Source organism: Pleurodeles waltl, chromosome 1_2 (assembly GCF_031143425.1).
Source record: "Pleurodeles waltl isolate 20211129_DDA chromosome 1_2, aPleWal1.hap1.20221129, whole genome shotgun sequence".
NCBI classification, from domain to species: Eukaryota; Metazoa; Chordata; class Amphibia; order Caudata; family Salamandridae; genus Pleurodeles; species Pleurodeles waltl.
The window spans coordinates 1,230,040,019-1,230,056,468 of NC_090437.1; the positions used below are offsets into that span (position 1 = coordinate 1,230,040,019).

The 16,450-nt window shown below is 45.7% G+C and overlaps 1 protein-coding gene across 1 annotated transcript in view; it reads left to right on the top strand.

The window, feature by feature from the left end:
- The window catches only part of PTCD3 (pentatricopeptide repeat domain 3), a 181,814-nt gene that overhangs the window by 8,011 nt on the left and 157,353 nt on the right, over window positions 1–16,450 (top strand). The window contains exons 2-5 of the mRNA XM_069204302.1: window positions 4,006–4,052; window positions 4,140–4,179; window positions 6,654–6,699; window positions 6,790–6,858. Coding sequence (XP_069060403.1) covers window positions 4,006–4,052; window positions 4,140–4,179; window positions 6,654–6,699; window positions 6,790–6,858 — 202 coding nt within the window. The remainder of the gene's footprint in view (window positions 1–4,005; window positions 4,053–4,139; window positions 4,180–6,653; window positions 6,700–6,789; window positions 6,859–16,450) is intronic.

The window sequence follows — 16,450 nt, forward strand, 5'->3', positions numbered from 1 at the left end:
ACGAGGACAGATTTTATTTTTACGGACCTTGGGCGAGATGTAAAAATACGAAATTTTAGTTCTCTCTCAATTAGAAAGGATGCCTCTTTCTCTGTTACTCACTGAATGTCCAGAAATACAATTTCCTCTTTGATCTCTGGTGTGGGGTCTTTTGACAATTCCTTATAATGTATGAGGTTACTGAGCAGTTTTTTACATTCTGTGTGATACATTTCTTGTGGTAAAATCACCGTACCACCCCCTAACCCCCCCCCCCCCCCCCCAATCACCCTCCCCTGTCGGCTGGTTTGATAATTATTGAATGGACAACTGTCAGGTCTTTCAAAGCCTCTCTTACTGCCTTTCTAAAATGCTGAATTCTTCTCAGGTTGACCTGTGAGATAGATTTTAGGCCCAATTCTACTGCCTGTTCAAAAGTAGCAACCTCGCGTAGTAATTGTTAAATTGCAGGGGTAAAAAATGATTTTTTGTGGAGTCCTGTGTTAGTTTATCTCTCCTTCAAGGTCTGTGCTATCATGTATTGAGAAAAATACTTGTAAATCTGATCCCTCTAAGGAACTCCGCTATTTCTAATCTTAGGCGGAAGGGATCATCTCTCGGTGTTGGAACAAAACCAAGGCCTTTGTTGATATTCTTTTCAGTATCTGTGAGAATCTTGTTACTTAGGTGGATGATGTTATCTGTTATGATCGGCTTGTTCCCTGTTGAGGTTCCTTTTGCATTTTTTATTTTTTCTCCTTGTTCTGGATCTTTCCAAGAGACCCTTTGGTCTCTGTTTCTCCATTGTCCCCTCCTCCCCCGGCCTTTTTCTAAAAAAGGTCTTGTCGGAGGGGAGGCTTGCCAGGAGAAACCTGTTTGAGGAGGACTTTGGGCAAATCCATACAAAGGCCACCCCCAAGTATTGGGCTACAACGTCCTGGTTTGTATGTGTTTCCTGATGTTGAGGGTTGGTTAAAAAATCTCTTGCCCCGACCCCTTCTATTTCTTGGGACTTGTGATCTTTCACAGGGCCCCCCTCACTTTTAGTTGAGCCATTGCTGTCTTCTGATGTGTAGGAAGAGTTACTCTCTCTTTTTACATAATCATCCCTAATATCATCCCTAATATAGGGGTAAGTTTTCTCTTGAGAAAATTTTGGTAAGTCTTTCTGGAATTAAATTTTTGACTGTCAGGAACTCCCTATACTCGGTTAGCCCTTTATTCACTTCTTCCAGTTTCTTTTTATACTGTGAACGTTAACTGAGTTTTTTAGAGCAAATATCATAATTAACAGAGTATCTTACAATCTTTTCGCGCTTCCGGGCGATTAAGGACCAGTCTTTTTTTGAATTCCTCATCGTCTAAGTAAATTCTTTGTTCATTTGTTGCAATCAAACCTCTGGGGGCAACATTGCCTCTCAGGTATTCTGTCATTATAGCTCCATGGAGCACTGTCTTCACCTGAAACTTCTATAATTCTGACAATGTATCCCAATCATTCACGGGAGTCAATGTTTGTGACAAAGTAGTATCTCTCATTAGCAACAGTCCTGCCAGGATGGATAGCATCTCATCATCAAAGCTTAAACCTTCCATTATCCTATTTGGGAAACAGTATATTTTTATGGAAAATTGAAATTGATAATGAATATTGACGTTATTCCCACATCCCATATGCTGTCCTCACAATCTTAAAATATGCTCTATACATCCCAGCTCTCATATCTAAATGGGCACGTGTATGGCCTTTCTTCAATACTGAATCAATATGTTTATATTTAGCATCTTTTTGAATGCAATCCTATGCCATAGAAGTAAGACCCACCAAAGGCTCAGTAACCACAGATTCAGAAATGCTGTTGTTTATCTCTTCCAGGGGATATTCTAGGTAAGAATCTTGGAACACTTTTTTTATGTGGATCTTTCTATTCATGCACGATCACAACCAGTGCATGCTGATGACTAGGAAGCCCCAAGGATGGAGCGTACTGGATCTGACTCCACCCTAGCTCCGAAGATGTATAAGGCTGTTTTTTCAGTAGGAGAATCCATATTAAGGGTCACACTGCATAATATCTCAGGTAATAGTTCTGTGTCCGTATATTTCCTCCTTTGATCACCTGGAAGGATCTGTCCTGCAGGAAGGAGGCTAGCCACAGCAAATCTTTATTCCCGATCCCGCACTTCCACAGACGTTCCAGCACAATGTTCTGGGACACGGTATAAAAAACATTGTAAGATCTCACTGCAGCTGTAGCGCCCCCATCCACAATTTTGACGGATGGACTCAAAAGTTAATGGTAATGCAGACTATACTACGGGTGGGGCAAAAACTAGACTCAGTTCTGTGGAGAAGATCTTTTATCTCATTAAAGTCTGTCAGTTGCTGATTCACCCATTTTTCCACCACCTAGAGTTGAACGGGAGTAGTGAGATTGGCCTGAAGTTATCCGGTTTGGAAGAATCCAAACTAGGTTTCTTCAGCAGGGGCATAACCATACCGTGCTTCCAGAGACGGGGAACCCTACCTGTCTCGAAAGAGATATTCAAAAGGTCGTAAAGCAGAGGTGCAATGGCATGCACACCCCTTTCCAAGCTCTCTCAGGCTGCCGGATCACTCGGAGGCCCAGACTTTATTTTTGCCAACAACGAAAGCATCACCTTTAGCTCCATGGCCTTGAAAGAGTTTAGCCCAGCATTGTCTGGTAAAGGTTCAGACCCTGGGCTGCAACATGTCACAGCTCTGGCCGCCTCAGAAAAAGAAGAGTAGATGGATGCAAACTTGTCAGTGAAGAACTGCGCTATCACGTAGCAGCGATCCTCTGAAGGTAGTTCTGTGCTGCCCCGAATTTATCAATATAGGAGGTGTGACAAGTCGCCTTTATGCGTTTCTGGTATTCCTTCAGGGCCTTGTTCGTTGGCCTTATCAGTGGGATGGAATCTCCTGCGCCAAATGCGCTCTAAATGTTTGTAGTTCTTTTTCAAGGCTAATTGTTCCTCATTGAACCATTAAGATGATGGTTTAGATACCTAACTGGTGAAGTCAGACCTAGGTGCAGTTTGATCAAGAGCCCCCATTATCCAATCCACCATCTGAGCATTCGCTATATCCACACACTTATCGAAGGTTGGGCGAGCCGTGATCAAAGCCTGAGAGAAATTAGCAGAGGTCACCCTTGCCAGTTCCCTAGATCTTACCACCTGTCGAGAGATAGTTGTTGGTAAAAAATTAGCATGAAAGACCCAGAAAGGAATTGCAAAGTGATCAGACCATATCAGAGGTAAGGGGTCACTTACTGAAAGACTTGTTAAATTTGAAAAAAACTGGGTCCACAATGTGGCCCAGCCAGTGTGTGAGGAGTCTTACCAACTGAACAAGTTGCAGAGCTTCTAGATCTGCAATTAATGAAGTTACTGCCGTATCTGGCTAATATAAATTTGCTGGATAAGGAATGAGAGAAAAAAGCTGTATCACTTCCTGAAATAGCTACTTCAGTTACTGTACTGCTGGGATGTATGATTGTTTAAAAAATAATAGCAATGCTGACCCCGCCTCCTATGTGATTGCCTATTAAGCCTCTCAGTAGCACACCCTGAGGAATGGCAGTCAGTACATCAGGAGCTGAGAGGTCATTCAACCAAGTCTCAGACAGAAATATGGCATGAAGAAGGGACCAAATACATAATTTACCTTTGCTGGGAGTGCCAACAGTCAGGTGATCTCTCAACTTTCTAGAATGTGTAGGGCGGATATTCAGTGTGACCCTTTTCTCTAAAGACAATTTTGTCAAGTGGAACACATGTAAAATTAATATCTGCAAGGTGGCCGTCAGGCTCCATTTTGGCACTTAACTGAGCACCTAAGGTAAGAGAATGTAATGTCTCCTATCAGACTCTTTGTATGAGAATGTTAATAAAATTAACTTTTATGTACATGATACATGTTTTCAAATGAGTAATTGAAGTTGGCTTGCTTATGTGAAGTTTAGTTCTATTTCTCTTTAAGTGTTTGCTCTTGCGTTGCAGATACTCGTCAGCGAATGCAACATCCCAGGCCCCTGCTGCCTCCTCCGGTACAATTATTTCATTGTCTATATTTTCATTTACACTATGCAGTCTCTAATCTAATGCTAAGAGCCAGCTATTGTTTTTATTTCTAGAAGCCACAGAAGAAATTGTTATTCCGAGAAGAAAAACATGGTTAGTATTCAAATTATGTTTTCTGTGAGTCATTCTGGTGGACATGAAATTAGAATAAAAAAAATTCTGATGCGGAGAGGGATGAGAACTTGTCTAGGTTGAAGAAATTCCCTGTGGAAGGACGGCCAGAAAGTAGGGATTTAACTTGCTTGTGCCACAAGAGGGTTTGTGAAAATTCTTGATTACATTAGCACATCAGGGACACCAAGGTGTTAGCAGAACTTTTGAATGGTTAAAGCAACAGTACTGTTGGCATTATTAGGATGCACAAGTGAGATCTGCAGTGAATGCCTAATGTCTCATAAGCAATGGAAGACAATGAGCATGCCATTGCAGCCAGTTTCCTTTCCTGAAGCACCTTAAGATAAGTTTGCAGTGGTCTTTGCTGGTCCTTTTTCACTTCTTCCAAGTGACTTGAGGCATCTGATCATGTTGATTGATTACCACTCCAAGTGGATTTATTATTCCTTTGTCAAAGCCCCCAGTACTAAATCTCTCATTATATTCTTGAGCAAAGTATTTTCTCTAGAGGGTTCACCGAAAAAGATTAAGGATAATGGTACCCATTTTGTTCCTAAAGATTTGTGTAGTTTTTTAGAGTTAGATCAAAGTAACTTTGCATTTGCCGAATTCTAATGGCATTTATGAGCGGGCTAACAAGTTTAAGAAGGTATTCAGACTGCATTATCGTCGGTTCAGGATGTTAAAGAAGTTGTACATTTGAAAGATTTGGAGCTATAAGATGTTGCGCCTTTTCTTTGATTCAGGGCAGAAATGTATGCACAAGTTGGTACCCCACATGGTTGTCACTCAAGGGTGGGTGTCTAGTAACAACTGGTTCCGAAGAAACACGTAACAAGGTACTTCAAAAAGAGACAGGCAATGAAACAGAGATTTGATGTAAGTAACAAAGGCAGAACTAGCCCAGGTTTGGAAGTCAGTGATTGGGTGCTGATAAGGAGACTCAAATGTATGAAAAGGGGCGAGTCCACATTTTCTCATCTCATTCAAGTAAAGAAGGTCAGTAAAGTGGCAGCACTACTTGAAGGGAAAGGTTGGTGGAACAAACGCAGTTTGTCACAAGTGACTCTGAATCAAGCTCCGTCGATACAGAAGCACAGAGTGGAAAACAGTGTCAAGGAATGTAATTGGCCGGTGGCAGGACTGTCATGTGTGGAGATTTGGGGTGAGGGGTGAAATTAAAGTCCAAGTCGAAGAATGATGAAGACATAAAGAAGGGAAGGTGACCACACTTCAGGCAGGACAGATGCTGTAAAAAAGGAGCTGTTAAGGGAGAAGGCTCTAATAGGGTAAACATAAACACCAGAATAAGGTAGGCAAAAGAGCTGTAAAAAAAGGGATAAATATGAGGCATTATTTTGGCAAGGAATTGCTATTTGTGAGCCTTTTATTAGAGTAAGTTCTAAAATAGATTCAAAAGTTTGAGGAAAAAGACAATGTTTTCCAAAGTCTCAAAAAACCCTATGTTGGAGTGAGGCACAACGAGTGGACATTCTAGAAGAGTGCGGTAAGGCCCTAACCAAAAGTCCGATGCATGCATATTTTCCTCAATCTACAAACAACATTGGTGAAAAAGGACAAACTCAGTGGTATCACTAGCAGTAATAAACAGGCATTGTACCGATTTAGTATGTTGGATAAAACCATGGTATATCTGTGGAAGATTTTAGGGGCAGTATTAGTTGAAGGAAAACAAATATGACCAGATACCAACCATAAAGACAGTTGAGCTAGAGCACTTTTAAAGAAATTGTTTTTATTGTTTTTTACCAGAACCAAGTTACTGTTTCCCAAACCAGAGAGTCCAACATTGAGCCCAACATAACAAATCAATTTTCAGTATTATCTCTATATTCTGATAAACAAGATAAAAGTGATTATCAAAATTGCTCAAGTACTAACTTGATACGTTCAGTTAGACTAATCATAAAATTAAATGCTTTGATATCCGTATTACAGAAATTACTAAGGAGAATTAGGAATAAGTAAGAAAGTCTGGTTTAGAATGGCTTTGATATAGGAGGAACTGAGAAAGGTGTCAAATAATAGAAATATTATCCACCTGAACCTGTATCCAAAGGTTTGAATGTACCAGTACATTGAGCACATATTTTGTAGTGTGCATTTTAGATACAGCACGTAGATTGCTGATTCATAGTTTCTACATGTTTACTCTTTGATAGATCACTTGACTCTGCAAGTTATTGTATACTACTTAATATAGTACTACATCTAGTATAACAGTGATTGCTGCTGCTTAATTTCCATAGAAAATTAAGCAAGAGCTAAATAGAGAGAAATGGATAAGATTGTTATCAAAATAAACTCCCATAAGAAGCAAAAGGGGATAAATTGAGTCTTCTATTTAACTATCAGCTCCATTGCAAATTAATAAATACATATTATTGCTCTTGTCGTAATCTTTCTATTTTTCTTCTCTGCTTTTTGTTCAGGAGTAAATTGGCTGTACTACAAACCCTTTCTTCCTCTACAAATAGGGTAAGTACAGTGCAGCATTAGTTGATTAGAGGTTTTGCACTTGTGGTTCTAGGAAGTTCTGTGAATTCAATTATGTTGTTCCATTTCCAGGACCCAACTGCTGCACATTACATGTTTCAAGATGATTCCTATCTGATACCTAGGACATCCTCTGAATTTGTGAGTATAGTCATAAGGCTTATTGTGAGTGTGGTGTTGATTATTTTTTAACATTGTCTCGCCGTTTTTTACTTTTGCCAGTGAATGCTTGTGTGTTTGTGTGTGCATAGCATGATCAATGCATTGCCTCTTGGAATTTGTTGCATGTAACTGATGGGATTCTGCATCTCTTTTGTTAAGGGTATGTCTCCCCCTTTGTTTTTCTTCAGCATTTTAATTCTCTGAATGCCAGGGGAAATAGTGATACAGTTTTGGAATAAAGGATTGCCTGCCATGGTGACGTAATGCCTTATACAGTTTCAAAGTTGTATCCAGGCTCAGTTAGTTTATAAGTGAAGTGACCTATTGGCTGTACCTCATTGTGCTTTTGAGAGCAGTGGTTAATCACTATAGCCTAGAGTCTCAATATATGGAAAGTTAATTTTTCAATCTTGACCGGTTTTTAGAGGTTGCTTGAGGTCTACACCATAAAGGATGAAGCTTTAACATATTTAAGTGTGTCAGTGAAAATGATGTACAACTGTCGACCTGCATAGACTATCCACATTTAGTTCTGGATTTTAAACCACATTTGAATCACTAACAATTACTTAAGTTGTCAAGTGATATCCTTTTTAATGACTGAGCGGGGTTGCAGACAGGCGTTGGCAACATCAGCTTCTTCGACATCTTTTAAGGTGTTGAATCTATAAGTCTTTTAAACTGGATAAAATCCTTCTGTCAGCAAAGTATGAGTATGGTTCTTTACACCTGAGCCTAAATTAGTACACTGGGGAGCTCCTCAGTGCTCCTCACTTGCATCTGTTCTTTAATCTTTACTTGTGTACTTCAGCTTATCTACTGTATGAGTTTGTGTAGGAAGTTGGCTCTGTATGTGCTATTTCAAAGTAAGGAATAGCATGCACAGAGTCCAAGGGTTCCCCTTAGAGGTAAAATAGTGGTAAAAATAGATAATACTAATGCTCTATTTTGTGGTAGTGTGGTCGAGCAGTAGGCTTATCCAAGGAGTAGTGTTAAGCATTTGTTGTACATACACATAGACAATAAATGAGGTACACACACTCAGAGACAAATCCAGCCAATAGGTTTTTATATAGAAAAATATCTTTTCTTAGTTTATTTTAAGAACCACAGGTTCAAATTCTACATGTAATATCTCATTCGAAAGGTATTGCAGGTAAGTACTTTAGGAACTTCAAATCATCAAAATTGCATGTATACTTTTCAAGTTATTCACAAATAGCTGTTTTAAAAGTGGACACTTAGTGCAATTTTCACAGTTCCTAGGGGAGGTAAGTATTTGTTAGGTTAACCAGGTAAGTAAGACACTTACAGGGCTTAGTTCTTGGTCCAAGGTAGCCCACCGTTGGGGGTTCAGAGCAACCCCAAAGTCACCACACCAGCAGCTCAGGGCCGGTCAGGTGCAGAGTTCAAAGTGGTGCCCAAAACACATAGGCTAGAATGGAGAGAAGGGGGTGCCCCGGTTCCGGTCTGCTTGCAGGTAAGTACCCGCGTCTTCGGAGGGCAGACCAGGGGGGTTTTGTAGGGCACCGGGGGGGACACAAGTCCACACAGAAATTTCACCCTCAGCTGCGCGGGGGCGGCCGGGTGCAGTGTAGAAACAAGCGTCGGGTTTGTAATGGAAGTCAATGGGAGATCTAGGGATCTCTTCAGCGCTGCAGGCAGGCAAGGGGGGGGTTCCTCGGGGAAACCTCCACTTGGTCAAGGGAGAGGGACTCCTGGGGGTCACTCCTCCAGTGAAAGTCCGGTCCTTCAGGTCCTGGGGGCTGCGGGTGCAGGGTCTCTCCCAGGTGTCGGGACTTAGGATTCAAAGAGTCGCGGTCAGGGGAAGCCTCGGGATTCCCTCTGCAGGCGGCGCTGTGGGGGCTCAGGGGGGACAGGTTTTTGTACTCACAGTCTTAGAGTAGTCCTGGGGTCCCTCCTGAGGTGTTGGATCGCCACCAGCCGAGTCGGGGTCGCCGGGTGCAGTGTTGCAAGTCTCACGCTTCTTGCGGGGAGCTTGCAGGGTTCTTTAAAGCTGTTGGAAACAAAGTTGCAGCTTTTCTTGGAGCAGGTCCGCTGTCCTCGGGAGTTTCTTGTCTTTTCGAAGCAGGGGCAGTCCTCAGAGGATGTCGAGGTCGCTGGTCCCTTTGGAAGGCGTCGCTGGAGCAGGATCTTTGGAAGGCAGGAGACAGGCCGGTGAGTTTCTGGAGCCAAGGCAGTTGTCGTCTTCTGGTCTTCCTCTGCAGGGGTTTTCAGCTAGGCAGTCCTTCTTCTTGTAGTTGCAGGAATCTAATTTTCTAGGGTTCAGGGTAGCCCTTAAATACTAAATTTAAGGGCGTGTTTAGGTCTGGGGGGGTTAGTAGCCAATGGCTACTAGCCCTGAGGGTGGGTACACCCTCTTTGTGCCTCCTCCCAAGGGGAGGGGGTCACAATCCTAACCCTATTGGGGGAATCCTCCATCTGCAAGATGGAGGATTTCTAAAAGTTAGAGTCACCTCAGCTCAGGACACCTTAGGGGCTGTCCTGACTGGCCAGTGACTCCTCCTTGTTGCTTTCTTTGTTCCCTCCAGCCTTGCCGCCAAAAGTGGGGGCCGTGGCCGGAGGGGGCGGGCAACTCCACTAAGCTGGAGTGCCCTGCTGGGCTGTGACAAAGGGGTGAGCCTTTGAGGCTCACCGCCAGGTGTTACAGCTCCTGCCTGGGGGAGGTGTTAGCATCTCCACCCAGTGCAGGCTTTGTTACTGGCCTCAGAGTGACAAAGGCACTCTCCCCATGGGGCCAGCAACATGTCTCTGGTGTGGCAGGCTGCTGGAACTAGTCAGCCTACACAGACAGTCGGTTAAGTTTCAGGGGGCACCTCTAAGGTGCCCTCTGTGGTGTATTTTACAATAAAATGTACACTGGCATCAGTGTGCATTTATTGTGCTGAGAAGTTTGATACCAAACTTCCCAGTTTTCAGTGTAGCCATTATGGTGCTGTGGAGTTCGTGTTTGACAGACTCCCAGACCATATACTCTTATGGCTACCCTGCACTTACAATGTCTAAGGTTTTGTTTAGACACTGTAGGGGTACCATGCTCATGCACTGGTACCCTCACCTATGGTATAGTGCACCCTGCCTTAGGGCTGTAAGGCCTGCTAGAGGGGTGGCTTACCTATACTGCATAGGCAGTGAGAGGCTGGCATGGCACCCTGAGGGGAGTGCCATGTCGACTTACTCGTTTTGTCCTCACTAGCACACACAAGCTGGCAAGCAGTGTGTCTGTGTTGAGTGAGAGGTCTCCAGGGTGGCATAAGACATGCTGCAGCCCTTAGAGACCTTCCTTGGCATCAGGGCCCTTGGTACTAGAAGTACCAGTTACAAGGGACTTATCTGGATGCCAGGGTCTGCCAATTGTGGATACAAAAGTACAGGTTAGGGAAAGAACACTGGTGCTGGGGCCTGGTTAGCAGGCCTCAGCACACTTTCAATTGTAAACATAGCATCAGCAAAGGCAAAAAGTCAGGGGGCAACCATGCCAAGGAGGCATTTCCTTACACAACCCCCCCCAAACGAAAGAGGATGAGACTAACCTTTCCCAAGAGAGTCTTCATTTTCTAAGTGGAAGAACCTGGAAAGGCCATCTGCATTGGCATGGGCAGTCCCAGGTCTGTGTTCCACTATAAAGTCCATTCCCTGTAGGGAGATGGACCACCTCAACAGTTTAGGATTTTCACCTTTCATTTGCATCAGCCATTTGAGAGGTCTGTGGTCAGTTTGAACTAGGAAGTGAGTCCCAAAGAGGTATGGTCTCAGCTTCTTCAGGGACCAAACCACAGCAAAGGCCTCCCTCTCAATGGCACTCCAACGCTGCTCCCTGGGGAGTAACCTCCTGCTAATGAAAGCAACAGGCTGGTCAAGGCCATCATCATTTGTTTGGGACAAAACTGCCCCTATCCCATGTTCAGAGGCATCAGTCTGCACAATGAACTGCTTAGAATAATCTGGAGCTTTTAGAACTGGTGCTGAGCACATTGCCTGTTTCAGGGTGTCAAAGGCCTGTTGGCATTCCACAGTCCAGTTCACTTTCTTGGGCATTTTCTTGGAGGTGAGTTCAGTGAGGGCTGTCACAATGGATCCATATCCCTTCACAAACCTCCTGTAATACCCAGTCAAGCCAAGGAATGCCCTGACTTGAGTCTGGGTTTTTGGAGCTACCCAGTCCAGAATAGTCTGGATCTTGGGTTGGAGTGGCTGAACTTGGCCTCCACCTACAAGGTGGCCCAAGTAAACCACAGTTCCCTGCCCTATCTGGCATTTGGATGCCTTGATAGAGAGGCCTGCAGATTGCAGAGCCTTCAAAACCTTCTTCAGGTGGACCAGGTGATCCTGCCAGGTGGAGCTAAAGACAGCAATATCATCAAGATAAGCTGTGCTAAAGGACTCCAAGCCAGCAAGGACTTGATTCACCAACCTTTGGAAGGTGGCAGGGGCATTCTTTAAACCAAAGGGCATAACAGTAAACTGATAATGCCCATCAGGTGTGGAGAATGCTGTTTTCTCTTTTGCTCCAGGTGCCATTTTTATTTGCCAGTACCCTGCTGTCAAGTCAAAGGTACTTAAGAATTTGGCAGCACCTAATTTGTCTATGAGCTCATCAGCTCTTGGAATTGGATGAGCATCTGTCTTGGTGACAGAATTGAGCCCTCTGTAGTCCACACAAAACCTCATCTCTTTCTTTCCATCTTTGGTGTGAGGTTTGGGGACTAAGACCACTGGGCTAGCCCAGGGGCTGTCAGAGCGCTCAATTACTCCCAATTCCAGCATCTTGTGGACTTCCACCTTGATGCTTTCCTTAACATGGTCAGATTGTCTAAAGATTTTGTTCTTGACAGGCATGCTGTCTCCTGTGTCCACATCATGGGTACACAGGTGTGTCTGACCAGGGGTTAAGGAGAAGAGTTCAGGAAACTGTTGTAGGACTCTTCTACAATCAGCTTGCTGTTGGCCAGAGAGGGTGTCTGAGTAGATCACTCCATCTACTGTGCCATCTTTTGGGTCTGATGACAGAAGATCAGGGAGAGGTTCACTCTCTGCCTCCTGATCCTCATCTGTTACCATCAACAGATTGACATCAGCTCTGTCGTGGAAGAGCTTAAGGCGGTTTACATGGATCACCCTCTTGGGGCTCTGTAGGAAGTTGGCTCTGTATGTGCTATTTCAAAGTAAGGAATAGCATGCACAGAGTCCAAGGGTTCCCCTTAGAGGTAAAATAGTGGTAAAAATAGATAATACTAATGCTCTATTTTGTGGTAGTGTGGTCGAGCAGTAGGCTTATCCAAGGAGTAGTGTTAAGCATTAGTTGTACATACACATAGACAATAAATGAGGTACACACACTCAGAGACAAATCCAGCCAATAGGTTTTTATATAGAAAAATATCTTTTCTTAGTTTATTTTAAGAACCACAGGTTCAAATTCTACATGTAATAGCTTATTTGAAAGGTATTGCAGGTAAGTACTTTAGGAACTTTAAATCATAAAAATTGCATGTATACTTTTCAAGTTATTCACAAATAGCTATTTTAAAAGTGGACACTTAGTGCAATTTTCACAGTTCCTAGGGGAGGTAAGTATTTGTTAGTTTTACCAGGTAAGTAAGACACTTACAGGGCTTAGTTCTTGGTCCAAGGTAGCCCACCGTTGGGGGTTCAGAGCAACCCCAAAGTCACCACACCAGCAGCTCAGGGCCGGTCAGGTGCAGAGTTCAAAGTGGTGCCCAAAACACATAGGCTAGAATGGAGAGAAGGGGGTGCCCCGGTTCCGGTCTGCTTGCAGGTAGGTACCCGCGTCTTCGGAGGGCAGACCAGGGGGGTTTTGTAGGGCACCGGGGGGGACACAAGCCCACACAGAAATTTCACCCTCAGCAGCGCGGGGGCGGCCGGGTGCAGTGTAGAAACAAGCGTCGGGTTTGTAATGGAAGTCAATGGGAGATCTAGGGATCTCTTCAGCGCTGCAGGCAGGCAAGGGGGGGGTTCCTCGGGGAAACCTCCACTTGGTCAAGGGAGAGGGACTCCTGGGGGTCACTCCTCCAGTGAAAGTCCGGTCCTTCAGGTCCTGGGGGCTGCGGGTGCAGGGTCTCTCCCAGGTGTCGGGACTTAGGATTCAAAGAGTCGCGGTCAGGGGAAGCCTCGGGATTCCCTCTGCAGGCGGCGCTGTGGGGGCTCAGGGGGGACAGGTTTTTGTACTCACAGTCTTAGAGTAGTCCTGGGGTCCCTCCTGAGGTGTTGGATCGCCACCAGCCGAGTCGGGGTCGCCGGGTGCAGTGTTGCAAGTCTCACGCTTCTTGCGGGGAGCTTGCAGGGTTCTTTAAAGCTGCTGGAAACAAAGTTGCAGCTTTTCTTGGAGCAGGTCCGCTGTCCTCGGGAGTTTCTTGTCTTTTCGAAGCAGGGGCAGTCCTCAGAGGATGTCGAGGTCGCTGGTCCCTTTGGAAGGCGTCGCTGGAGCAGGATCTTTGGAAGGCAGGAGACAGGCCGGTGAGTTTCTGGAGCCAAGGCAGTTGTCGTCTTCTGGTCTTCCGCTGCAGGGGTTTTCAGCTGGGCAGTCCTTCTTCTTGTAGTTGCAGGAATCTAATTTTCTAGGGTTCAGGGTGGCCCTTAAATACTAAATTTAAGGGCGTGTTTAGGTCTGGGGGGTTAGTAGCCAATGGCTACTAGCCCTGAGGGTGGGTACACCCTCTTTATGCCTCCTCCCAAGGGGAGGGGGTCACAATCCTAACCCTATTGGGGGAATCCTCCATCTGCAAGATGGAGGATTTCTAAAAGTTAGAGTCACCTCAGCTCAGGACACCTTAGGGGCTGTCCTGACTGGCCAGTGACTCCTCCTTGTTGCTTTCTTTGTTCCCTCCAGCCTTGCCGCCAAAAGTGGGGGCCGTGGCCGGAGGGGGCGGGCAACTCCACTAAGCTGGAGTGCCCTGCTGGGCTGTGACAAAGGGGTGAGCCTTTGAGGCTCACCGCCAGGTGTTACAGCTCCTGCCTGGGGGAGGTGTTAGCATCTCCACCCAGTGCAGGCTTTGTTACTGGCCTCAGAGTGACAAAGGCACTCTCCCCATGGGGCCAGCAACATGTCTCTGGTGTGGCAGGCTGCTGGAACTAGTCAGCCTACACAGACAGTCGGTTAAGTTTCAGGGGGCACCTCTAAGGTGCCCTCTGTGGTGTATTTTACAATAAAATGTACACTGGCATCAGTGTGCATTTATTGTGCTGAGAAGTTTGATACCAAACTTCCCAGTTTTCAGTGTAGCCATTATGGTGCTGTGGAGTTCGTGTAAAACAGACTCCCAGACCATATACTCTTATGGCTACCCTGCACTTACAATGTCTAAGGTTTTGCTTAGACACTGTAGGGGCACAGTGCTCATGCACTGGTACCCTCACCTATGGTATAGTGCACCCTGCCTTAGGGCTGTAAGGCCTGCTAGAGGGGTGTCTTATCTATACTGCATAGGCAGTGAGAGGCTGGCATGGCACCCTGAGGGGAGTGCCATGTCGACTTACTCATTTTGTTCTCACTAGCACACACAGGCTTGTAAGCAGTGTGGCTGTGCTGAGTGAGGGGTCTCTAGGGTGGCATAATGCATGCTGCAGCCCTTAGAGACCTTCCCTGGCATCAGGGCCCTTGGTACCAGAGGTACCAGTTACAAGGGACTTATCTGGATGCCAGGGTGTGCCAATTGTGGGATCAATGGTACATTTTAGGTGAAAGAACACTGGTGCTGGGGCCTGGTTAGCAGGGTCCCAGCACACTTCTCAGTCAAGTCAGCATCAGTATCAGGCAAAAAGTGGGGGGTAACTGCAACAGGGAGCCATTTCTTTACAGGCTCCTGCTTGTGCCCAGGTCCACCAGGTAGGTGACCTGACTCTTCCTTTCTAGTACTGGGTAAGGGCCACTCCATTTGTCCTGGAGTGCCCTGGGAGCCACAGGCTCCAGAACCCAGACTTTCTGCCCTGGTTGGAACTCAACCAGTGCAGCCTTTTGGTCATACCAAAACTTCTGGAGCTGTTGGCTGGCCTCAAGGTTTTTGGTTGCCTTTTCCATGTACTCTGCCATTCTAGAGCGAAGGCCAAGTACATAGTCCACTATGTCCTGTTTAGGCTCATGGAGAGGTCTCTCCCAGCCTTCTTTAACAAGGGCAAGTGGTCCCCTTACAGGATGACCAAACAGAAGTTCAAAGGGTGAGAATCCTACTCCCTTCTGTGGCACCTCTCTGTAAGCGAAAAGCAGACATGGCAAGAGGACATCCCATCTCCTTTTGAGCTTTTCTGGGAGCCCCATGATCATGCCTTTTAATGTCTTGTTGAATCTCTCAACCAAGCCATTAGTTTGGGGATGGTATGGTGTAGTGAATTTATAAGTCACTCCACACTCATTCCACATGTGCTTTAGGTATGCTGACATGAAGTTGGTACCTCTGTCAGACACCACCTCCTTAGGGAAACCCACTCTGGTAAAGATACCAATGAGGGCCTTGGCTACTGCAGGGCCAGTAGTCGACCTAAGGGGAATAGCTTCAGGATACCTGGTAGCATGATCCACTACTACCAGGATATACATATTTCCTGAGGCTGTGGGAGGTTCTAGTGGACCAACTATGTCCACACCCACTCTTTCAAAGGGCACCCCCACCACTGGAAGTGGAATGAGGGGGGCCTTTGGATGCCCACCTGTCTTACCACTGGCTTGACAGGTGGGGCAGGAGAGGCAAAACTCCTTAACCATGTTGGACATATTGGGCCAGTAGAAGTGGTTGACTAACCTCTCCCACGTCTTGGTTTGTCCCAAATGTCCAGCAAGGGGAATGTCATGGGCCAATGTTAGGATGAACTTCCTGAACAGCTGAGGCACTACCACTCTCCTAGTGGCACCAGGTTTGGGGTCTCTGGCCTCAGTGTACAGGAGTCCATCTTCCCAATAGACCCTATGCGTTCCATTTTTCTTGCCTTTGGACTCTTCAGCAGCTTGCTGCCTAAGGCCTTCAAGAGAGGGACAGGTTTCTTGTCCCTTACACAGCTCCTCCCTTGAGGGTCCCCCTGGGCCTAAGAGCTCAACCTGATAAGGTTCAAGCTCCAAAGGCTCAGTTCCCTCAGAGGGCAGAACTTCTTCCTGAGAAGAGAGGTTCCCTTTCTTTTGCTGTGTTGCAGTTGGTTTCCCAACTGACTTTCCTTTCCTCTTGGTAGGCTGGGCCATTCTTCCAGACTCCAGCTCTACTTGTTCTCCCTGTGCCTTGCACTGTGCTCTTGTTTTCACACACACCAGTTCAGGGATACCCAGCATTGCTGCATGGGTTTTTAGTTCTACCTCAGCCCATGCTGAGGACTCCAGGTCATTTCCAAGCAGACAGTCCACTGGGATATTTGAGGAGACCACCACCTGTTTCAGGCCATTGACCCCTCCCCATTCTAAAGTAACCATTGCCATGGGATGTTCTTTTCTCTGATTGTCAGCGTTGGTGACTGTGTAAGTTTTTCCAGTCAGGTATTGGCCAGGGGAAACCAGTTTCTCTGTCACCATGGTGACACTGGCACCTGTATCCCTCAGGCCCTCTATTCT